Genomic DNA, 25423 nt, shown 5'->3' with positions numbered 1-25423 from the left:
CTAACGCATCTCTAATGTTTGTTGGTCAGTTAAGTGATTAAATGGAACACTAAGAGCACGACGACTCATGACAAATGAAAGGTCATGAGAGATAATGATGAAATGGGATGAATCAACGCTTTTCACCTCCACAGCATCAGTTTTCATCACTTCACAAAGAAGATGTATTTGTTCTTGCTTAATAGCAAATTGTTCCATAGTCCTTGGCAATGTGGCTGGTTCAGTAGATTTTGCAATGGTAACTATTACTTTGGGTATAGACATATTTTCAGCTTCCAATCTTAGCTAATTTTAACAAAAAAAGGTACGACAATCAAATTTGTTTGATTCAGAAATCACAAAAATGCAAATATAGTCACTCATGAAGTATGTTACATATGTGAATTTCTATCCTCAATGAGACATGAAAATTTAATATGGCATTCAATATTAGACTTAGGCAAATGTTTAAAATATTGATCTTAAATCATGTCTTAGAAAACACTTACAAGATGTAGAGACAGGAAACAACACTGACGTAAATATAGACACGACTCAACCATGATGCTAAAGAAATTGAAAAACTTTTGTTGCTAATTTCTGAACACTGTATTAGCAATAAAGAATAAAATTAGGAAAATAGCTCATTTGGGGTAAATGACAGAGTTATGGGAAATAAGTTAAAACATAGAAGTTTGGCCCTGGCCAGTTGGCTCAGTGGTAGAGCATCGGCCTGGCGTGCAGGGGTCCCGGGTTCGATTCCCAGACAGGGCACACAGGAGAAGCGCCCAACTGCTTCTCCACCCCTCCCCCTCTCCTTCCTCTCTGTCTCTCTCTTCCTCTCCCGCAGCCAAAGCTCCATTGCAGCAAAGATGGCCCGGGCACTGGGGATGGCTCCTTGGCCTCTGCCCCAGGCACTAGAGTGGCTCTGGTTGCAACAGAGTAACACCCCGGAGGGGCAGAGCATCGCCCCCTGGTGGGCAGAGCGTCGCCCCCTGGTGGGCGTGCCGGGTGGATCGCGGTTGGGCGCATGCGGGAGTCTGTCTGACTGTCTCTCCCCATTTCTAGCTTCAGAAAAATACAAAACAAACAAACAAAAAACATAGAAGTTTTATGGTAACAAATAATGTTTTCATGGCAATGAGTATTTATTCTGGTTGTATAATTTTTTAGATTTTTTTCTTTTTTTTAAAATTCAGTGAGAAGAGGGGAGGCAGAGACAGACTCCCGCATGCACCCTGACTGGGATCCACCCAGCAAACCCACTAGGGGGCGATGCTATGCCCATCTGGGGCATTGCTCCATTGATCAGCAACTGAGCTCTTCTTAGTGCCTGAGTCAGAGGCCATGGAACCATCCTCAGTGCCCAGGGCCAACTTGCTCCAATTGAGCCATGACTGTAGGAGAGGAAGAAAGTAAGAAAGAGAGAGAGAGAGAGAGAGAGAGAGAGAGAGAAGCAAGAAGAGGAGGGGTGGAGAAGCAGATGGGCCCTTCTCCTGTGTGTCCTGACTGGGAATTGAACCCGGGACATCCACATGCCGAGCCAATGGTCTACCACTGAGCCAATGTGAAGTCCAGGGTCTAATTCTCTAGATTTTAATATTGTATTTTGTTTAGCTTTAGTGGAACAACTCCAGAAGGCCCTCAGTTTCTTTTCTCATCTGATATTTACAGGGGAAAAAGAGATAATGTTTTACATGAAGAAAATTATGGGTAATTTTCTGAAAAAAGTCCATCTTCCACAAAGTAATATGCTGAATTTATGGCCCCCTCAAAACATATATCTTCTTAACAGCCAGTAAGATTCATCATTTACTTATAAATATTTTTTATGTTCATGGAGTATAGTAAAATTAGCCTGCATGCAATTTCACTCATTAACTTCTGGAGAATTTCTAGATGTTAAGAATAAAAAGTGGAAAACAACAGTGAAGAGATCAATGGGGAAAGAATTATGTAGTAATATTAACAATGATAAATAATTTGACTTTTTTAGTTTCCAATTGTTTAATAACCTAAAAAAATAAATCAGGTTAATTGTGTCTCATACATAAAATTCTGAGATTTGGTATTAATGCATTATTACAGGGGACTTCACACTTGGAATAGTCACCTTTCCATGAGTAACTTGGATTTGTTCTTGTCTAGAAGCCATTCCTTCTCTAGTTCTCAGAATTGTTTCTTGTTCTTTGGCTTTAGCAGTAGCAACTGCTATCGTAGACAAGGCAGTTTTCTCAGCTTCCTTTCTCATCTGATTATCACAGTAAAATCAAGGTTTAAATTGTACAGTGCTTCAAATACACACGGTATGACCCATCCCCCCCTCCTAGTTATTCAGGGTTAACAGTAGTTAACTTTCACTTGGCAATGTTTGTACATACTGAGTGGGAATCACAAAACTTAGAAATGTTAACTATAAGAAAAACCTCTGCCAGATGATTTTATATATTGTTTCTTAAAAAATCAGGCTAAAAATGCTAATTTTCATGCAAAAAGTAATGATGAATTACAAATGTTACAGATGGGTGAAAATCAAATGTGCAGGAAAAATGAATGGTAAGCTGTCACATAATACCATTATTAGTTTGGGATTCAAAAGGAAAATAAAGATTAATACTTCATACCACATCATAGTTAATGATTTACTAGAAGTCAGTTTAAAAATAAACTTTTCCCATCTCAAATATCTGTATTCACCTTTTCCTGAGTTATTTGAACTTGATCTCTTTTGATAGTGATGCCTTCTCTACTTCTTGATACTAAATCTTGTTTTTTGACTTTGGGTGTAGCAACTATAACTTTAGGTACCACTGTTTTCCTAGTTTCTTTCATTATCTGATCATATGATAAAAAAAATGAGAAAATGGTCATTAAATTTCATACATTCTCTAATAAAAGAAACTGAAGTCAAAACTGAGGAAGAAAGCAAAGATTCTTCCTTGTCAAGGACATTTTAATCAAACTTGAACACATTATTTGAGTTGCTTTGATCAACCATACTGCTTCACTGGTAAATATATCAAATAAATAAATAAATAAAGTTCAGTCTAATAGAAAATAAAATGTGATTAGCAACAAAGGAATAAAAGATGCATTTTTCTTTCTCACATTATTCTTTTCTTTTTTTTTTTTTTTCAGAGACAGAGAGTCAGAGAGAGGGATAGACAGGGACAGACAGACAGGAACGGAGAGATGAGAAGCATCAATCATTAGTTTTTCGTTGCGCGTTGCAACACCTTAGTTGTTCATTGATTGCTTTCTCATATGTGCCTTGACCGTGGGGCCACAGCAGACTGAGTAACCCCTTGCTTGAGCCAGTGACCTTGGGTTCAAGCTTGTGAGCTTTGCTCAATGAGCCTGTGCTCAAGCTGGCGACCTCAGGGTCTCGAACCTGGGTCCTCTGCATCTCAGTCCGACGCTCTATCCACTGCGCCACCGCCTGGTCAGGCTCTCACATTATTCTTATTGTACTCTATTCTATAGGAAATTCCAGTAAAGCCATAAACAGCACAGACTTTTACATGTTATCACAAACTTGTACATCACATTCTACTTCAATAGGAAGATATTAAAGTGAATTATAATATCAAGTTAGTAACATTCCAAAGAAAGTGTAACGGTTAGGAGTGAAAGGTGGCAGTAAATTCTAGATTGATGGCTAAAGACTCGTGAGAGATTCTGAAGTTCTTCTACTTGAACTATAAGAAGAGGAGAAGGTGAAAAAGTGATGTTAAGACCTGTGATGACAATGTAGGTGGCTTGCAAAAGAACAAAAGAGTGAATTTCACACTGGCAGGAAATCATCACCTTTTCATGTGTTATGTGCATTTGATCTCGCTGTGTTGGAATTTCTTCTTGAGCTCCCAGAATTGTTTCTAGTTTTGTGGGCTGTGCAATGGTAACTACCGCCATGGATGCAGCGGTTGTCTCAGCTTTCTGACTCATCTGATTTCAGAGTGAAATAAAGATTTGAGTTTCCAAAGGCACAGAAGAAATGGCAAGATATCTTGCAACATGCAGGAGAGAAAATATGACATCTCCATTTCAAGGGTCTATACTTGTATTTAAAACGCAGAGTTTTGTTTTTCTGAGGAGTGAGCTTCTTTATTTCCTGCTTGCCCGTAGCACACTGTCCCACAACTGAGAAGGTCTCGTCTTTGAGACAAGTTGACGTGTTATGGAACCCAGTGAGGGGACTGTGGCGAATGGCTGAAAAACTATAGGCAGGCTGAACTGTCAGTCACTGCTGTAATGGCAACAGGAATTTATATGCTCCTGTTATGCACTCAAAGTCTCTTACTCACTATAAGGAAAGGGAAATAAATCCAATGGCCACTGGCCGGCTTTTTAAGTATTAAAGCACAGTGTTCTCAGCCAGACCTTTTAAAAAAAGTAGTTACGGGATCAGCAAAGAGCTTGAGATCAAAAGAGGTGAGCACAGGCAACTCCCAGAACAGAAAGAATTCAAAATAGTTGCCTCTTTTCTGGCACTTCAAGGTTGGATTTCACACATGAAAAGAACTGCATTTTGGTGACGTTAAGTTTGTTGTCACCTGGCAGTATGGCATGAAAGCAGAAAACATTTCTAGGTCACTGCTGACCAACCAATAATTAGGGCCCTTTCTTGAAGAAGTATTGGTCTTGATATCCGGCATTTCCTCACTTTCTTTTGATATTTAGTTGGAGTGCTCATGACTGATGTGTGTGTGCGTGCATGCGTGCGTGTGTGCTTGTGACTTACAACTACGTAGCCCGTGTGTTACAATTGAAATGTCTGCAAGCTCAGGCTATGCATGGAAAAACTGACCATTGGGTAACCGGTCTGGGGTGATAGCTATCTTCTACTCAGGCATGCTCTAGAAATGTCATAGATGTGCTCAAACTGTTGTAATAGACAATCTTCCCTGAAATGATCAGTTGAGTGGGAAATTGTGTAACGAGGACAGAATTTCCATCATGAAAGAGTTCCAATACCAGACATAGAGAAATGACAAAAAGAAAACACACACAAAAGACCCCTTCATTTAAAGGTTATGGTTACAGAGTACAAGCAGCTGACTGTATGTGTCAATGAACTACAAAGTGTTGATAAAATTAAACTTACGGTTTCTTGAGTTATTTGTTTTTGTTCTTGCTTTGTAGTAATTTCTCCAGAAATTTTAGTTTCTTGTTCTTTGGCTTTAGTTGTGGAAATTACTACTTTTGGTACAAATGCTTTTTCAGTTTCTTTTCTTATCTGAAATCAAAGAAAAAAAAAACCTTATTGTCTCCTGATCTATAAAGGAAGTGATATTCTTATTAAATTTAACAAAATAGGAATTTAAAAAAAGATATAAAATCTTTTATCTAGAGATACCACTAAATGAAATAAACGATCTTATTTTCATGAATATGACTATGCTTTTCTTCTGTCTAATTCATAAGTTATATTTCTTAGAGGAAAAAAAGTTGGATTCAACACTGTTTACTTTCTTTGAAAAAAACTTCCAATTTTTATAACTGGATATATGGCACTATTATTCTATGCTACTCTGTCATCTAAAGTGATCTTAGAACATGAATAGAATAGAAGGTCTTAGAAGTAAGTCTGCCTGATTCTTTTATTTTATAAATGAGAAATCAAGTATAAACAATTCACAATCCGCATTTGTACAATTTTTTTGCCTTGAAATTTTTCCTAAATATTATGATAGTTTTAAATATTGAGGTTTATTTTTCTAAAATTGAGACATTACAGGGAGAAAAGATTTATACATATCCCAGGCAAAATGTTTTCCAGATTCTTAACCCCTGAAGGATGCTGTGTTAGATCCAGATGCCGAAAGTGTGTGTACTGGGGTGGGGGCCGGGGGCAGTTTTCCCCATTTGCCCCTCTGCTGTTCTCAGACATCATCACTGAAATTCAGGATCGCAGGGTTGAAAAAGCTTTGAAGTTCATTTTCTCAAACCACCCAACAATTATCTCCATGAGCCAAGAGCCTTACAAGTTGGCTTTATCTAGTCTGTCCCTGAATGCCACCAATAATGGACTACCCTTTAAGCAAAAGGAACTAGTTGGGAAGCTGTTTTCAAAGCAATGTGTGTTCAGTGTTCCTTCCCACTCTTCCCTGTTCCTGTCTACTTCTTCTTCCATGTGTACTCCCTCACAATCACGGATGTGGTTGGTGTGCCCCAGATCAACGTGGAGGAGATGCCTTTCTGCTCCAAGTACATGTTCACAGGGACCCTTCTGTCTACATGAGGGAAGCATTTGGTGACTCTAGGTATTTTGCTATATAGTACCCATGTAAACACAAATGCGAGGGCATTGTATTACTGTGACAGCCACCAGGTTAACCAAGAAACAGCACCCTTCACGGTAAACAATATTAAATGAGTTGACACAGGTAATAACAATAATTTCACATCAAAAAACCATTTTCACCTGTTCATGAGTTACATGCACCTGCTCTTGTTTTGTCATAATTACTTCTCTGGTTCTTGATTTTAATTCTTGTTCCTTGGCTTTATCAGCAGCAACTGCTACCTTAGTTATAGCAGTCTTCTCTGCTTCTTTTCTCATCTGATTTTCATAGGAGAAAAAGAGAGGAAATACTTTAGTACTCCTCGTATAAAAAGTTACAATAATAAATCAGGATAAAGATGTAAATGTCACACAAGAGAGGATAAAGAGGAAAGCTATAGTGATTTTAAACTACAGCAGAAAATCTATTCAAATATGAGATAGGAAATTATCCTGGATTTATAACACATTTCAGCCATGAATCAAGTGTCACATTTACTTTGAGGAAAGTAAAAGCAAAGGTCTTTGGGGGGAGCTTAGAGAAAAGTCTTCCCTGAAATAATGGTTTCCATACTCGGCTCTAGGAGTGCCTGAACTCTTGATTGACTGGTCCGGAATCACAGCACTGAATGCGCAGGTACCTACCTGCCTTGTTTAGCTACCTTTCCAGGCCCCCCTTTGCCTGTCTTGACCCAGGAGCACTTTGATACTTAGAATACCTGTCTGACCTCTTGTATTGATGTTCTGATAGTTAACTCTTGCCTGCCTACCTGCCTGACATAGACCAGGCACTTAGGGTACTTACATCTTGCACACCTTTGGTATCTCAGACTACCTCTTGCTAAGAAAGTCCTAAAAGTCTGGGCCATGTTGGGCTGAATGCTATCCTCAGAAGGACTGGAGCACTGACTGGTCACAGGCTCTCTGTGGGGAGAGCTCAGCCTGGCTGGCCTCATACCTACCTGGTCTTGAGCAGGTAGGATGTGCGTAGCAGTCGTGCTTGTCCTTTGAGTAGTCTGCTCTACAGCACTGATGACTGGTTCTCTCACTCTGGCCATATCAACAGCAGCAACAACAGTCGCAACAGCTGCACTTTTGTCAGTTTCTTGTTTTGCCTGGATTGGAAATGACCAAGTACTTTACTTTTTTTTTTTTTTTTTTAAGTGATCGGAGGGTAGATAGTGAGACAGACTCCCAAACGCCCTCCTACTGAGATCCATCCCTCAACCCCTATCTGGGGCTGATGCTTGAATCAACTAAGCTATCCTCAGCACCCAGGGCTGATGCTGGAATCAATCAAGCCACTGGCTGAAAGAGAGGAAGATGGGAGAAGGTGGAGAGGAAGGGGAAGAGAAGCAGATGGTTGCTTCTTCTTTCTGTGTGCCCTGACGGGAAATCGAACCCAGGATGTCCATATGCCTGGCTGATCCATTGAGCTAACCAGCCAGTGCCATGTTGCTTTTTAAAATGGCATGCTCCACAGAAAATACAAAAGCACCAAAGAAACTGAGCTACCTAGAATAAAATATACATGCGCCTAAGCATTTATCATTGCCAAGAGAAATATGACATAGTTTACTGAAATCTCTATTTTGTCAGCCTCACGGAATAGAGCCTTTGTCCGAATTAAAAATGCTTTCGCAAAGCAAAGCCACATTTGGTCTTTGGTTTCTGTATACCTTCATGCTTAGATGCACCACCTGTACAGACTGAGTTTCAGGACAGTATTCTGGTCGGAGAAGCAAAACACAAGAGGGAGGAAAAGGACAAGACGGGCCACGCAATAAGTACCTCTGTAGCACCAGCCGCGAAGGTCACGCTGGCCGACACACGGGCAGCCGCGTCCGCAGCTCCGCTGATGGTCGTTTGCTCCTGGATCCCATATCTCCCTTCCCATCTCTCTTCTGTCCTGACCTGAGTGGCACTGGTCACCATAGTTTCTCTCATCTCAGACTCAGAGGAGGCCACATAGCCCTCTTGCTTCCAAGGGGGAGGCACTTCGGGGCCTTGGGCCACAGTGGCTGTCTTACGCATGAGCAGTGGAGACTTAACAGATCGGATGGGGGATGTGGATGTGGAGATTCTCCCCGCCGGAGACACAGACCTGAAACCAAATGGCAAAGGTCAAACACCCCAGACAGGAAACTCCTCTCTGGATCACTGTATTTGAATAATGTAAGGAACATCTGGAAGTATTGAATTTAATGCAGTTTTTATAATGTGTGCCTCAATAACCCACTCAGAGGCAAATAATGGACTTGAACATAATTTGTTTTAAATCTCAGTAAGCCTTCCTCTTAACTCATTGTGACTTGGTAATCACTTAATTCTAAGCTAAAGAATTTTGTGCCCTGCTTCACCGTCTCACATTTTAAAAAGTGAGAACAGCAGAAGGTGCTTTCTTAAAATACAATCAAAGAAAGGCTATGGTAAATATAGCAAACATAACTCTTTCTCAGTACTCCCAATTCTGGGGAGTGGGGGCTATAAAATACATGCTGAACAAAGAAAGGTTTCTATAATCAAAATGCATTAATACCCCTCGTATAAAAAGTCACAATAATAAATCAGGATAAAGACATAAATGTCACACCAGAGAGGACAAAGAGGAAAGCTAGAGTGATTTTAAACTATAACAGAAAATCAGTTTAAATACAAGGTAAGAAATTATCCTAGATTTATAACACTTTTCAGTCATGACTCAAATGTCATGTTATACTGAGGAAAGTGAAACCAGAGGTCTTTTGTTTGGCTAGGCTAAACAAGTTAGACCACTTTTATTTTCCTGTGAGACTTCCATAGCCTCCTTCCCCAGGCCCTATGACTTTTGACTCTTCAGGCTAGGAGAAGCTCTATCAGAGCTTTTTAGTGTGTAGGCTGTGCAATGCTTTGGGGAAACTGCTCTTCTAGTCAAAGTGTTGTGGATTGCTCTTTTAAATTGTCTCTGTATTTGTTTACCCTCAGCCTCATTGTACTGTACTCTGGAATTCTTATAAATATCCTTGTAGTTACTGTGGTAACTGGTTAATCTGAAACCTAAGGATTCTATGATTTTTAAAAATTAAATTGATAAAGTGGCTTGTTCCAAAATACATAGTATTTATTACTTTTTATGTGTCCAAAATGCAATACATCAGTTAAAGAATCTGCGTGTTAAATCCTGGCATTTATAGACAAAAAGGCAGTTCCTGCTCTATCACAACAACTCTACGGGTTCGTCGGTCAGCTATTTTAAGACAAAAATTTTCAGAAGTTAATTCTTAATCAATAAGGTGTATGACATTTTCCCCTCTAGGTGGCAGTATTACCTTATCATTGCATTTAACTAATTCATATAAGAAAATGTTTATAAAAATATTCTGGTAATACATAGGATGTTTAACTTAAACTGATTATAAATAAAACAATTATTCTAATTAAAGCTCAAGATACAGTTGATACCCGCTGTAAATTACAGGTAACTTAACATACCATTATTATAATATTAACAGTTTAAAGCAGAAATGTTTAATCATTTTCTTGAAGAAGGGTTTTATTGGTGAAAACAATTTACATTTTATAAACAAAATTGTAATCAAGTGAAGGGAGAACTAGGGGAACGTGTTTCTATTTGAAAAGTGATTGCCCAGAAAAAAACAAGAACTATATGATTCCATACATTGGTGGAACATAAAAAACGAGACTAAGAGACATGGACAAGAGTGTGGTGGTTACCAAGGGTGGGGGGAGGGAGGACATGGGAGGGAGGGAGGGAGAGAGTTAGGGGGAGGGGGAGGGGCACAGAGAACTAGATAGAGGGTGGCGGAGGACAATCTGACTTTGGGTGAGGGGTATGCAACATAATTTAATGACAAAATAACCTAGACATGTTTTCTTTGAATATATGTACCCTGATTTATTAATGCCATCCCATTACCATTAATAAAAATTTATTAAAAAAAAAAAAAAAAAGAAAGTGATTGCCTTAGAAATACAACAAAGACCAGTTTAGAATAATTTGGGTCTACACCAATTGAAGAAAAGCAAAATGACATGTCCTTTCAGAGTTCAACCTGTGCCTTGTTCAAACTGTACCTAGCAAAGTAGGTTTAATTCAAAAAGAGTTAATGACATGATTAGCATGATGTGAATGATTAGCAGCAGGTTGCAGGTAAGCCCATAACTGCGAAAATCAATGTAATGGGAGTCATTATAGGAAAGTGCTTATTTCTGCTCTTACAATAAAAAAGAATCACCTGGTCACAGTTGATTTCAGTGTACCTTATTCAATAAAATATGTTCACCTTACTCTACAAGAAAAATCAAGATTAAATGAAGAGCAATTTAGGAAGTAGTCTATCTTGGATAATTATTTTTTTCATCTACAAACTGATATTTTTACTTCTTAGTTATTTGAAAGCAAATTTGAGGGGGCTAAGTAATTGGGATTGTTATTAATGAACTTTCAGAACTGCAAAGACACTCTAAATGCTCTGTGGAATCAGGGAAGCTCTGTGACTCTAAATGACCCCTAGGCTTAGATTTAAAATACGGTGAGGCTGTTATATTCGCCCCAAATCCTATTTGGCCTGTCTTGTGATTTCATGTTGTGCAAACTTGGAGTTAGCCTGAGACAGAGCACTTTTTATATTTGTTAGCCAGGTATATATTTTAAACTGAGCTTTTTGTCCAAGGCTTCATATTAGTGTTTGTGAATAACTTTAATTTTTAAAATGGCTAATGAAATAAGAATTGGAAACTATCTAGAATTTTTTTCATATATTTATTGGACATTTAAATTGCCTTTTGTGTGAAATGCCTGTCTTCTGGCATTTTTTTTCTCATTTCTGTTGCTTGTTTTATCCTTTAAAATTAATTTGTGCAAGCTTTTTAATACATTTGGTTCATTAGTTCTTTGTTGGTCATAAGTGTTGCAAACATTTCCCCTATGTCTACTGTTTGCACTTTGCTTTTTTATGGGGGCATATACATCATCAGCAGGTACAGTTGTGCAGGTTGTGTAGTTTCTAGGCTTGTACTGTCCACATTATAGCCATTATATATTTGTTATAACACTTTTATGGCAGAGACAATAAAATATCTTGGAGAAGAGGCCCCTTTAAAATGTTTTCATAAATGCCTGTTTGGGTTAACCGTGACCTTGCTTTGCCATACATGAATTTTTATTTTTATTTAGTTGCATCTGTAGATCTATTTTTAAAGGCTCTCCTAATTTTTTTCCAAATTTTCTTCTCATTGTTTTGCTTTTTATTTTTTAATTTAGCTCTCTAGTCAAGCTAAGATTTAGTTTGTAAATGGTGTGAGGTAGGGGTTAATATATGTTTTCTTCCAAATGGATAGCTAATCAGGCCAGCATTCTTTATTGGGTAGTAAAATAGCCTCACCTCACTGAACTGAAAGGTCACTTGGACTAAAAATTAAATTTCTTGAACATTTGTATCTATTTCTGGCCTCTCTATTCTGCTCCCCTGATGTATTTTTTATTCACTTACCAATAGCATACTGCTTTGATTACAGTATCCTCAAAGTAAGTTTGAGTATTTTTTTGCTTGTTATTCTTCTTTTAAAATTTTAATTGGCATGGGTGCTTTCTCTACATTTAAAACATTCATTCTTACTGATCAAGAAATACATTTTTGTTTTCTCCAAACCTTGTACATTTTTTAGTTTATCATATTAAAAGCCTCAGCATGTTAAGCCAAATTCCAAAGTTCCAAATCTGCTATCTATAATTTATACTTGATTATATCAATTCTGAGCCTTGATGATTCATGTTGACATTCTAAAATACCTCCATTTTACTACACATAGAAATCCATTTATTTTTTAGATAAAATAACTTAAGATATGAAAAATATTGAGAAGGTTTTACCTATTCTCAAAGCATACAAAAAATGTATAATTACTTTCTATTTGCAAGGTACCTTCACCTAATTATCTTGAATCCTCACAACATACCTTGAGATTATCCTTATTGTTATTCTTTTTAATTTACAAACTGAAATCTTAAACAAGTTGTTTAACCTCTTTAGCTTCAATTGCCTACCTATAAAATTAGGGATAATAATTCTTTTTTTCCCCTTTTTTCAGTTTTAGAGAGAGAGGAGAAAGAGAGAGAGAGAGAAAGGGAGGGAGGAGCAGGAAGCATCAACTCCCATACGTGCCTTGAAACCTCAGTGTTCCAGGTCTATGCTTTATCCACTGCACCACCACAGGTCAGGCAGGGGTGATAATTCTTAGTGGTTTGCTTTAAATATTTAGTGAGATAATATACATAGAGTCCCAATCAAATGTCTAATATAGTGGTCAACATATAGTAGTGACTATTTAATTATTACAATTATTTTCCTAAATCACATTGGTAGCAACCAGGCTGGCTGAATGTGGAGTGTCCAGCCAATTCCTTGTTGTTCTCATGTCACCGTGATTTTTTTTGGGGGGGGCTCCATGAAGCAGATGTTTATTAAACGGTATATAAACAAGAATTTAGAATTACAGCTTATAAAGTTATTCAATTTACCTGTGGACAGTGAGGGTATTTGTGAAAATCATATTTAGTACCCTTTTTGTTTATCTCTTCTTTATCACATGCTACATTTTTATTGCTTTCTTCCATTTCTCTTCTTATTGGATGAAACCTAATTTAAAAATACATAATGACTTGATCTCTTTTCAGTGGTTTTACCTGACAGGCGATGGGGTTGGTGCCCGCACAGGTCTGACCGGGGAAGGGGAGTGTCTGATCGGCGATGGGGACTGTTGTCGAGCCAACTGCGCTTTTGCAGCTATGGATGGTGGGGTGGGTGACCTTGACTTTGGCTTAGGAGGTATCCTGGGAGGTGTTTTATGTGGCAGCTGTTGCCCCGTGGCACCATCTATGACCATCTCAACTGTTGCAATTGATCTGGCATCAAAGTGGGCTTCAATCTTCTGTAAAAGATTAGAACAAAGCCCAGGATGAGGAGGAAGTTGTGAAACCACAGTCTGAAAGGCTTGCACACCGACAGAATGGAAACATACCTTTTCAATTCGGGTTTGTCTTGTTTCTGAAATCTGAGCAGTCGAAATAATTGTCTTTGTCTTTTTAGCGGGTACTACTTCTTCACCTGGAGGAAGGGAAAGACGCACAGTCAGGAGGGGATGCCATGTCTCATTTTTAAAGGGGTTGTGTTCATTCTGACTACAGAATCAATAAGATTTTCAAGGTGTCCCAATGGAGGTAAATGCAGAAGGTTTTGGATTTTTGTATGAATGTCCATTAGGTTTAAAAAATAAAAAATGATCATTATTAGATAAGAATTTACCTATAACCATTTAAAAATTTTTCATTATTTCCCAATAACTTGAAAACCTAGATGACAACTGAAGTACTTTCCAGCTTCTAATGAGTTAATAACCATAGATGGCTTAAACCAATCTGAGCTCCTGCTGAGAATCTCAGAGACTTTTCAAGGGTATTGAAAATCTAGCCTTAATTTCAGGACTTAGAAGAGAGGTGGGTGGCCCTAAGCCCCACTTTTTCCTAAGTCAGCCCCCCCCCCTTCTCCCTATTCCTCAGCCTCCAGCACATGCCTTGAACCAGTAATTCGGCAGTCGAAGTAGCTCTTCCAACGCTATTGGTGGCATTTACTGAATAGGTTCCGGAATCTTCCGGGTACGCTTCCGTAATCAGTAAGCTGTAGAGGTCGCCTTCTTGTGAAATTTGGAAATCATGGGAGCTCTGGATTTCGGCTCCATCCCGGTAGAACTTCACCACAGGTGTAGGGATTCCAGTCACTTTCACTTGGAGTCTCACTTGGCTTCCTTGTCTCACAGTCATGCTCTGCAGTCGTTGAACAAAGTTGGGTGGCGCTGTTTCTGCTGCAGGGGGAAGAGAAGGAAATTAAAACTGCCAGCCAGGGTGCTTCCAAAAGGCTATTTTTAAGCAATCACAGCTCTGCTTCCAAAACCAGGCAGTGATTCGCTGAACCAAACATCCTTGGCTTGTCCTTGAGCCCAGCTTATTCAGCAGATGACAGCAAGAATGGAGCCAGGAGATGACAGGAGGCAATCCTGCCACCATATTTTATTTCATTTGCTTTGTTTTGTTTAGCAGTTCTAGACCACCACATTTAAAGAAAAAAAAAAGTTTCATTTTGTTTAGTAATGAAAAAGCCTAGATCTTGTTATAACATTTCTAGAGACTCTATCTGGCACTTCTAGCCTCACATCTCACACTATATTAACATGTTAAGAAAACTTCATATGTCAGTAAGTTGCAGTAAAATGAATTCCAATTGGAAGGTTGGTCTGAAGGGTCCACCTGGGACTCACGGGATCATTATATTTTAATGCAATTTTAAAAACTCTAAATTGTCTCCAACTTGATCACTATTCAAATTACTCAAATATTTACTTGCATTCCAAATGTTCAAATAATGACATTATTTAATGTTAGCTATGCAACAGAAAGGGGATTTTTGCTGCTGTTAATGATGTTAAAATAAATATTTTATGGAATAAATGTGAAGGGCTAATGGGATAAATTTTGATATGTTTTTGAGTAATAAACAACAGCAGATGCTGTCAACCCTGTGCATTTTCCATTTCTGAATTTTCTGGTATATGTTAAAGTTCATACCTGATGTGTCTTCTGTTTAGGTCAGTGAGAGCCCTATACTTACTTGAACAGTGCTAACAGTATAGCTTATTGTATAAACATATACACTATTATTATGCAGTTCACGAAAGATATCATTATGTAATGAGTCAAGTCAGGCAACGTTCCGTGTAATAATTCTTATCAGGAAGTAAAGAACGGAGAAAATAACAGTGGCCATGGTTACAACTTTTCTGGGGAAACTGCATCATGCATTTGAATAATAAACAAGCATTTGCCATTTTCTGTGCATGTTTACTGTGGAATATTCTTAAAAATGGAAAATAAATGGAGATTATTAAACTTTATAGCCCAGAGCAGTTTTTCTTAATGAGTAGTTTGTGGTCTATTTGCATTATAATCATGCTTGTTAAAAGTGAATTCCTAGAGATATACATACTGTATTTCCCCCATGTATAAGATGCACCCTTTTACGAAAAATTTGGGGTCTAAAAACTGGGTGCGTCTTACACAGTGGTTGTAGCTATTTTTACTTGCATTTCCTGTTTGTTTATGCTTGTTTTTACGCTCATTGTTGAAGACAGTGATTCGTCATCAGACAGATGAGGACAAGTGGGTGGGAGTTCTGACAGTGATGAGGAGATGTATGAATTTTATGATGAATAAAGCTTGAGTTCAATAACTTTATGTAATACTTTTTTTTTTTCAGATTTTGGGCCCCCAAATTAAGGCATGTCTTATACATGGGAGTGTTTACTTCTTTAGTAGGTTTAAAAACAAGGCTCCAAGCCATTCTGTTTCCTCAGAAATGTAATTGTTAATATTTCCTTAATATACTTTTGAGTGTTTAATTCAGTATGTGTATAGAGAAACTGATTCTCAGCTACGTTTGTGCTGTATTTTGAGAGGAAAATTAAATTCCACAAGGCAAACAGCTTTGCTCTCAATTCAGTCTCCAGTGGGCCCTTCTGGAGGCTGAGACGCAGGTACTTGTGCTCATTAGCTCTTGTGGATGCCCTCCCCCACACCCGTCTTGGAGATGCCCTGTGGGGTGCAGGGGTCAGAGGACAGGCAGGTCCCCTCCAGCCTACCTGTCACGAGAAGCTCAGCAGTACTAGTCGCTTGTCCAGATCCATTGGTGGCTCTCAGGGAGTATCGTCCACTGTTGGCTTTAGTCACGGCGGGGATCATCAGTCTAGCGCGGCCATCGCTAAAGGAGATCTGCACGCCGGGCAGAGTGGAAGTAGAAATTGCCTGGCCATCCCGAAACCAGCTCACCTCAGGAACTGGAAAACCTGCAGCACAGAGACAAGTCACCTTTATGTTAGAGCGGGGCACTGCAGAGTCTTCCGCTCTGGCCTGTTAAGTGCACTTGTCCTAAGCCCTGAAAGCTATCCAGAGCGCAACGCTATTTGATGGCAGAACACCTGACAGTCGCACAATTCAAGAGTAAACTTGCAGACCATTAGGAAAGGCTGTGCGTTCATGTGAAGGCCAGTTCCTTCATTTTACAGGGAGGAAACTGAGGCCTAAGGAGGGGCAATGTGTTTTCCAAGGTCCTTTGTTTATCAGTGGCACATAGAGGATGAGAATTTCCGTCTCCTGCCCTCCTGCCGGGGCAACTAAATAGACATCATTAAAGTCATGAAATGAATTTATAAAAGTGAAGAGCCATGGACTATCAAATAAAATGTGACTATTGTTGTTTTTGAAAATAAGTGAACAGCATAAGCAGCAAAGGGATCTAAAGGTTCTGCCGAACAAGCCCAAAAGGACCCGCCTGTCTCCCTCCCTAGACCAGGGCACTGTCTTCTTAAACTCTTTTGCCTTTCAAATGTGCAATCACTAAAAACGCCACACCTGGAGAGGCAGGTTCTCACATAATAAGACAACGCCGCACCTAGTCTTTCAGAACACAGACAGCTGGAGTTGCAGGTAGAAAAACCAACTTCTCTTCACCTGCCCTCCATAAACTGTGGGGCTCAGAACCACATACATGTGGTTTGGTGTTTCAAATGTGTTAAAACAGTGCAGGCAGAAGGCATGCAGCAAATTCAGAGCACAGGTGGTTTTGCCTTGTCACCAAGGCTGATGGCCAAACCTTCCACCGAGGAGGTGAAGATCACCAAGGAATGTCCTTACATTAGCCAGTCTCCCATTAGAGACAAGGGAATTGTTTATTTGACTAATTCATGGGTATAAAGTATCTTCAGTGGTGCTTTTCTAAGAATTTATTAGCACGTAGTGTGAAGGAATAAGAAGCTATAAAGAAGCCAGATTCCACTACTTGGCAATCAGGCAAAAATCCCACTGAAGCCACGTGTGTTCTGCTCAGTTAAAAAGGGACTGAGCCTTACAACGTAAATAAGTGAATTATTTGGGAGCCTGGCAGAGTTTATCTTGCATGAGGAGAATTGATTTGATGGCTATATACATATACAGTAGAAAATGAAGAATAATATATCTGTGCAATGCAAAATGAAGTGTTACCTAATTATGAACAAGATTGGTACATAAAATAGAAAATGGAAAGAGAAATAAAAAGGAAATCTTATTTGATGTCTTTATTATAAGCCATAAAATAAGTGGGACAATATACTTATGAAGGTATATCAAGCATGATTTTCAATTAAAACCCATATAATTTTATATGACCGGTTATAATATTGCAACAGATAATACTAATTAAATAATTGTGAGATTATTTACAATATAGTTTGTAGATCATCCCCATTTTTACACAAGATGCTATCATAAATCATGCATTTAATGAAACTATTCCTAAACTGAGCTATGAAGAAAAAGGAGGAAAAACAAAAACAGAAGAACTTTCTTTTAAATGAAATTTCATGATCATTATTTGCTTCTCTTTGATATATAGACCATAGTAGCGTATATTATTTTTTGTTGTCATTTCAAAATGATCGGAAAATCCTTTAACTCACTAGAATCACTTAATAAAAATAAAGAAGAAAAGAATTTTAAAAACTTACAGATACAGACAACAGTGTAGGGACTGCAGAGGGAAAGGTGGAGGTAGATAGGGGAGGATAGCATGTGATGGAGGGAGACTCGACTTGGAGTGGGTAACACACAATGCAAATACAGATGATGTATTATAGAACTGTACACCTGAAACCTGTATACTTTTATTAACTAATGTCACCCCAATAAATTCAAAACATTTTTTAAAAAAGAATAAAATCATTAGGACTTAGCTCACCACTGAAAGTTCTGCTTCTGAGAAAAATCAGCTGTACTGTAATTTTCTATATAAAACAACAAAGGTTCAGACACACACACTGGTCAGCCACAGGTTGTGGCTGGCCACCCAGCAGCTCTATGACTGGACCCTCTTAGGCTTGAGTTCTTGGCTTCTAGTCTGGCTCTGCCGCTGAACCCAAAAATAGAATGACCAAATCTGGTCCTACTTAACAGCTGGATTCTGACAGCAATTTTAATCCAATGCTAATTATTTTGCTTTGTAGAATTATAAATATGAATAAAACATTTCAAACCAGTATGTTGTAACGTTTTGTCAGCACTCAGTATATTCTTCCTTATAATGATCCTTCCACAGAGTTGGACCGATTTCACAAAGTGGAAGCCTGCCTTGAGTTTGACATGGAAGGAGGCGGAAAAAACAAGGAAAGTGGTGATGTGTGAGCTTACCACTAACATGAGCCTCAAAGGTTGCGGTACTACCCTCCAGTACCACAATGCTTTGTAACGGCTGCTTAAACGTCGGTGCTTGGGTCGTCATCTTTCCAGGCACTCTGAAAATGAAGAGACAATAAATTAGAATGCCACAGCTAAGGGTTACTCTGGAACTACTGAGACACACATTTTCCAAACAGCGTGCTCCATTACCATCTGTGGGACTAGTGTGATTGATGGGTGGGACTACTCCTTTGTGGCTTGAATTTGAACACTCAGCCTCTGAGTTTACTTGAAGCTTAACATAGTAGCGAGTGTAAGAGGCTATGGGAAAAAATGTAGGCAAGCAGAGCAGGGAATGTACCCTAGTGGTCAATGATGGAAATACAGGTTTATCAAAGTGAAATCTGGATCAGAGTGGAGATAAAAGGGAAGCTGGAGTAAGAGGGTGGGAATGGGGGGTTGGAAGTAGTGAAGAATAATGAAAGAGATATGTGGAAGTGTAAAACAACTATTTGCACCTGTTCAATGTTTAAAACACAATTGGTAAAAAAATTTTCTTTAATCCCAATGTTTTTCACACACTGTAGCTATATAAAGTTGACATACATTCAGCCAGTTTTACTTTAAGTAATTTGGGTGATTACTTAAATCCCAGTGAAACTAACTAAACCTTAGTTTGAACCTTAAAATTTCTTCCCTTAAAAAGTTTTGACAAGCCTTATAAAATTGCAAACCTACTTTCTATTTCTTAGTATTTTTTCAAATTGTACGTGCTCCATAAACGTTGCTAGTACTGGAGTAAATTTTCAGAAAAATTTAAATTTAAGTTAGGAGGCTGAATTTTATTATATGTCTGAAAGAAAATCACTGACTTGAGTTGTTAATGAGGATCAATAACACAAACTCTAAAAATTAAAGGCTAGTGTGAAATGTAGATGAAGTAAATAGATGTTTTTATAACATAAGTATTCAAAATCAGAAAAATGAATATGAAAGTTGCAGTAAGTCTTTTTGTTAAGTGGAAGACAGTACTTTATCAATTTCAGAGAGATTATGTGAAGAATTTCCTGATGCATAAATACTTTATTATTCAATGTGACTATTCCACTTTTCTCTTACAAAAGCAGGTTCTCAATTGTCAGTTGTTTCATTACTGTTTTTCATAACATTCTATGTTCACTGCACGTTTACAGAGCAATAATCTTTCTGGTAATAATTCTGTACCTTTTTTTTTTTAAATTTGGTACCTTATTGTAACTTTTAACTTAGTTAAAAAGAAAACAAGCCAGTAGTCTCGGAGACAATAAATTTTATATTTGGAAAATTCAGGTAATATCTAAACGATTTTTGTGAAACTTTTGTCAAGAACTCCTTATTGTAGCATATTATATTTAGGATGAATTGCATTATGTATAACTTTTCCTGTTAGCAAACTAGTGCATCTTCTTAAAATAGCTGTATTATTTTACCTTATTTATGCATTTATAGTAATTTGCAATTACTAATTTAATTGCAGGAAGATGAGAAATTACAGTGTACTTAGGAATACAAAGTCTCTAAAACATTATTTCTTACCCTTCTTAGCATCAGCATTTACCACATATCGTATAATTTGATTGTGAGTTCAATTAAAATACATAATGAGATTCTGAGTAGTTCAGAAAACAATTATATAGATTTCTCCCCCAAATTTCTAACTTTATTGCAATTAATGGCCTAAATTGGTCTTTTCTTCCTATTGTCTCGGTGAAGTTTGTTGCTTTAGTACTTGTTCTTCAGAGGCCTTTGTCTAATTAGGGCAGAAGGTATGCATCTAAAATGTCAGTCGCCCAAAATAAACTCTCCTGCGTTGACTGACAGCAGGCAAGTGTTCTGTCACTGTCCTGCAGCCGATAGCTCAGCAGTTGATTCCCTTAAAAAGTCATCAGGGTGTAGCTGATACCACACACATTTTATCAGAGCTATTCTTGGTGTGTCTCACTTTGTCACTGAGTAATATAACCTTGAACATTTCCAACAGACAAAAGAAGTCTATAAAAGAAGCAAACATTTCGGCCATAATTTTGGACCTCAACTTGAACAATTTTAGAACATTAGGTGCATTTAAGTAACGTGAGTCATTGACTGTGCTGATATGCTAAAGCATTCAACTTCATAAAGAAAAATGTTCACGTTATTTTTAAACAGAATTTAATAAGCAGATTCAAATAATGGATCAGCACCAGCAATGAGTAATTAGACAAACGTCTCCACATAGGCGTTAGCACACAAAGATAAGCAGGAACTGGAAATCAATTAGAAAGGGACTCGACCATTAAAAAAAAAGGAAAGATGTTGCTCACCTGATTTCTCAAGAGTGCCCAAAAAGAGTGGGACTAAGCCCAAGGTTGCTTCTGAAACGACGTCCTATCTAGAGTTGGTTTGTTCGACCATCTCTGACATGAATCGGTGAGCCTCTAAACCTAAAAACAAAACTACACAGTCAAGACTGTGTAGTTTTGCTTTTCTATGCAATCCCTACACCCGAGGCGAGGCTGGGAATGCACGACTGCTCAAGAGGCAGGGTCTGGCCTGGCCCTTATATTTGCCAGATCTGCTGACAGCCCCACATGCTGTGGCTGGGCCCTGGGTGATTGGCTCTCCTAGGGAGGCATGATGGGAGAGGGACCTATTTGGTGTGTCACATACCACCTGTTTCCCTGATTGACAGTGCTAAATTTAGCACCCCAGAAGAGGCTTTACCAAGGAAATAGAACCATGTTTAAAGAATAACTGTGCTGAGGCTTAGAGAGAAGCATTTGTTGCCTATGTTAAAGTCTGAAAACACTGGTTTGAGGAGAATTTGTGACAACAGAATACTTGTGGGAAGTCATAAATTAGCCCCAAACCTGAGGGCTCTGCCCTGTGAGTCAGGCCTCATTTCTCTTCCCTTCCCCCCATAAAACCAACCAAATGGACCTGTCAATCACGACAACAGATGAGGGAATTTATCTCATGCATAAGACTTCACCTCCTTTGAATACTCAGTGGCTGTAAACCTTAGCACTGAAGAAACTTTGTCTGTATCGACATTCTCCAAAATCCACCTGCACTTCGGGGGGGGAGTTATGATGTTAATGAGCTAAGTGTTTATACAGCCCTGCAAGAATTAATGTTGAAAGGCCAAATCTGAACTCTGCTTAGATTTAGTCTCTATAGTATAATGATTTCGCTTTTGTCAGATTTCATTTTTTTCTGGCATTAATATTTACAAATACACGTGCACTGTTTCTTAATGAGCAGCCACATCTAAATTATCCGTAGGGTTTTTGTTTTTTGTTTTCCCCCTTGGGCACAGGAAGGCTGCTGTAGTAATCTCTGGAGTTTGCTGTTACTAATGGAAAGTTGTTAGAAGATGATATCGTTGCTATTTTAGGATTTAATTTAATTTCAAGCAAGAGATATTTCAAATACAAAAGAATATACTTTATAATAGTTTACTGGAAGATTTTTAAAACTTCACTAAAAGGAAGAAACTTGATAATGAGAAGAAATTTTCTTAATAAATTAAAAATTTTAAATTTGAGTGAAATATATTCATGTCTATAATAAAAATGTTCCCTGTTTTAAAAGAACTTGATAATGCATTAGACTTTTCAACTTTCTATTTCATACTTTGTACTTACTTATATAATGATTAGTTTATTAACATTTAACAAAGCTTAACTATACTAGACAACTGATGTACTACAATTATATAGACAATATGGCACCATGTATTTAATTAACAGTTGTCTCCTTTACTTAAGCAATCATATCTGTATTGGTAGCATTATTCTCCCCCATTCACCCCCCCACAACCTCCAGACTCCATTTGATTGCTTTATTAAAAACAGCTAGTTTTATGTTGTGTATCTTAAAAATTATTCCCAATTAGAGAGTCATGTTATAGGCAACCTGCCAGTCATAAGGCAAAACAAGGCTAGAAGTTTTGTGTGATCTTTCTGACTTGGGGTTTTCATCAATTGATCATTCAAGTTTCTATATGTGTGTGTGTATATGTGTGTGTAGTACATGGTGTGAGTGTGTACATGTATTTTTATTCATTTCACCTAGTATGAAGCATATTGATATCTTATTACATTTCTTGGAATCAAAGTCCACCACTTTAATTCTTATGGGAACTAGAGGGAATGAGTGAATAAAATCTTGAAGCTTGTGTCCTTGTGAATCGGTACAATACAGAGAGCTCAAGAACCAGGATAGATGATAGACCCTTACTATGAACATAAGGTTAAGTGTCAGTTTTCTAATGTTGCTTGTCTATTCACTGTTCTTGGACATTTCTAGATTACAGGGTTAAGATCCTTGCTTTTTGGCATTTACCATATTTCCCCATTTATAAGATTCACCTTCCTCTGAAAAATTTGGGGTCTAAAAACTGGGTGAGTCTTATACAGTAGTTGTAGATTTTTTTACTTGCATTTTCTGTTTTTTTTTATGCTTGTTTTTGCATTCATTGTTGAAGACAGTGTTCCGTTATCAGACACAGATGTGAACAAGCTAATGGATGGGAGTTTTGACAGTGATGAGGAGTTGTATAAACTTTATGATGAATAAAACTTGAGTTCAATAACTTTACGTAATACATTTTTTTCCAAATTTTTGGTCCCCAAATTAAGGTACATCTCATATATGAGATCGTTTTATACATGGGGAAATATGATACATTCTAATAAGACATCCAGAGTTAACACAGGAGGAAGGAAAAGAAGAAGGGGGGAGGAGGGGAGGAAGGAAGGAAAGAAGGAAGAAAGGAAAGAGGAAGGGAGGGAAAGAGAGAAAGGAAGGGAGTGAGGAAAGAAGGAAGAAAGGAAAGAAGAAAGGAAAGAAAGAAGAAAAAAGAAAAAAGGAAGGAAGGAAGGAAGGAAGGAAGGAAAAAAGGAGTAGCTAGTAAATAATATAATACTCTGGAAAGGCCATATTGTTGGGTTAATGAACAGTAATGGACAGTAAGTGAAATCATGGTAAACATTAGTTCAAAATAAAATATGGTATAGTTCGAATATAGTAAGCTAGCCAAGTGGAAACCAAATAGTACTCAGATTTGGGGCATTTGCTGATGCAGTAAGATCTTAATTTATCACCCTAACAGTGGTGAGGAGTCCCATAGATAATCCCAAACAGCTGGTAATTCAAACATAATGCCTACTTAGTTTTGGAATGCATGGCGTGATTCTGTTTTGGAGCATTACAGTCAAGGCAATTCAATAGTTATTAAGAATATGCTCAGTAATGAACACTGCTAAATTATGGTTCCAGATTGTATCATCCCTTATTAATTTAACAAGCGTCTGAGTGGTGACTTTTTACCAGGCATTGTGTGTTAGATGATGGTTAGACAATGGTGACCAAGAAGACAGTTAGGTTTCCTCACTTTAAAAAATTGTGGTCTACATAAACTTTGTATAAATTCTCAGTAATCGACGAGTGAGACTGAGACTAAGATATGTGTAAAACTCAGGCAATAACTCCATCTGCACAGTTGTTATTAGTATCTGACTTGAGCCATCTACCAAAAGAATGACTTACTCGGAGCCATTTGAGAAATAGGTACAGCTTTTAGGATAACATAAGAGTCGTTTCTGACAGAAAAGAGTATAATTCATGTCTTGTAATGCATTAAAATTTTTAGTGTGCATTCTTATTATGTTAAACACAATTCAGACAACAGAATTCTAGCAATGCACACAAAAGACAGAAACCTTGGCTCTTAAAGAGTTTGCATTTTAGGAAGCACAGTAATATCTAGTAACATAATAGCTACAAAGTCCTGCCCACTTATAAAGTATTTTAAAGCTGAAATATAGGCTCATCTTGAGCTATTTTTTTACACAAGGAAATAGAAGAACAAATTCAGGCTATACATAGGGAAACCATGCTGACCCAAACAATTCATTCTAATGCGTTATCTCTGTGTTCCTTGAATTATAAAGGCAAGCGAAGCTAAACTGGGGACAAGGAAGGCAAGAAAGTGCTGCTTAAAATTCATGAAGAGTTGCCCCTTTTTTCCCATTTTCACTACCTCCAGTTATAATTGGTAAGATCAAATAAAATTATTTTTACCATAATTTATGGGAGTACTAATAGTCACTAGCACATTTAATGCCATACGAAACAGAAGAAACTGTTTAGACATGTATGATACCAAAATAAGAAAGATCAAAACATTAGTCTTGAATATCTCTGGAGCACTGCCTCCAGGGGCACATGAAATTTCTCTCCTACCCTGCGTGGGCATAGGTAACTCTCTTGAATCTCTGAGTCTCACTTGTCAGTTGTAAATTGGGGATTATGATATTTATGTCAAAGGGTTATTGGGGTGATTAAATTACAGAATAAATATGACAGTGCCCCAGGAGAGTGAGATTCAAACACATGCAGCGCATTTAGTTTGTTTGCTGCTGCCAAGCATGACACAAAAGAAAACAATTTCTGTCCTTCGTAATATTAATTTGATTAATTATCTAACTACCTTGTTGAGTATCCAGATAATGTTTTCTGAGATGTCTTTGGCCCTGGCCCCAGCAGAAGAGTGTCAGCCCAGATTGTGGAAGTCCCAGGCTTGATTTTCTGTCAAGGCACACAGGAGAAGCGACCATCTGCTTCTCCACCCATCCCCCTCCCCTTCTCTCTCTCTCATTCTCTCTCTCTTTCCTCTCCTGCAGCCATGGCTCAAATGGTTGAGCAAGTTGGCCCTGGGTGCTGAGCATGGCTCCATAGCCTTGCTCAGGTGCTAAAATAGCTCAGTTTCTGAGCCATGGATCAGCGGCCCCAGATGGGCAGAGCATCGCCCTGTAGGGGACTTGCTGGGTGGATTCCAGTTGGAGTGCATGTGAGAGTCTGTCTCTCTGCCTCCCTGC

General features: G+C 38.1%; 1 protein-coding gene across 1 annotated transcript in view; it reads right to left on the bottom strand.

The window, feature by feature from the left end:
• Positions 1-21058, bottom strand: part of TTN (titin) — a 284943-nt gene extending 263885 nt beyond the window's left edge. Inside the window, exons 1-13 of the mRNA XM_066233115.1 lie at positions 20864-21058; positions 18534-18637; positions 15953-16156; positions 13835-14122; positions 13283-13368; positions 12948-13192; positions 8054-8366; positions 7225-7377; positions 6404-6541; positions 5084-5215; positions 3787-3924; positions 2677-2814; positions 2093-2230 (exon numbers count right to left, since the gene is read on the bottom strand). Of these exons, the coding sequence (XP_066089212.1) occupies positions 2093-2230; positions 2677-2814; positions 3787-3924; positions 5084-5215; positions 6404-6541; positions 7225-7377; positions 8054-8366; positions 12948-13192; positions 13283-13368; positions 13835-14122; positions 15953-16156; positions 18534-18624 (2064 nt within the window). The 5' untranslated portion in view covers positions 18625-18637; positions 20864-21058. The remainder of the gene's footprint in view (positions 1-2092; positions 2231-2676; positions 2815-3786; positions 3925-5083; positions 5216-6403; positions 6542-7224; positions 7378-8053; positions 8367-12947; positions 13193-13282; positions 13369-13834; positions 14123-15952; positions 16157-18533; positions 18638-20863) is intronic.
• Between the last annotated feature and the right edge of the window lie 4365 nt (positions 21059-25423).

The sequence above is a fragment of the Saccopteryx bilineata genome, chromosome 5 (assembly GCF_036850765.1).
Source record: "Saccopteryx bilineata isolate mSacBil1 chromosome 5, mSacBil1_pri_phased_curated, whole genome shotgun sequence".
NCBI lineage: Eukaryota > Metazoa > Chordata > Mammalia > Chiroptera > Emballonuridae > Saccopteryx > Saccopteryx bilineata.
The sequence above is the reverse complement of the archived record's forward strand: the minus strand, read 5'-3'. Positions and strand labels throughout refer to the sequence as shown.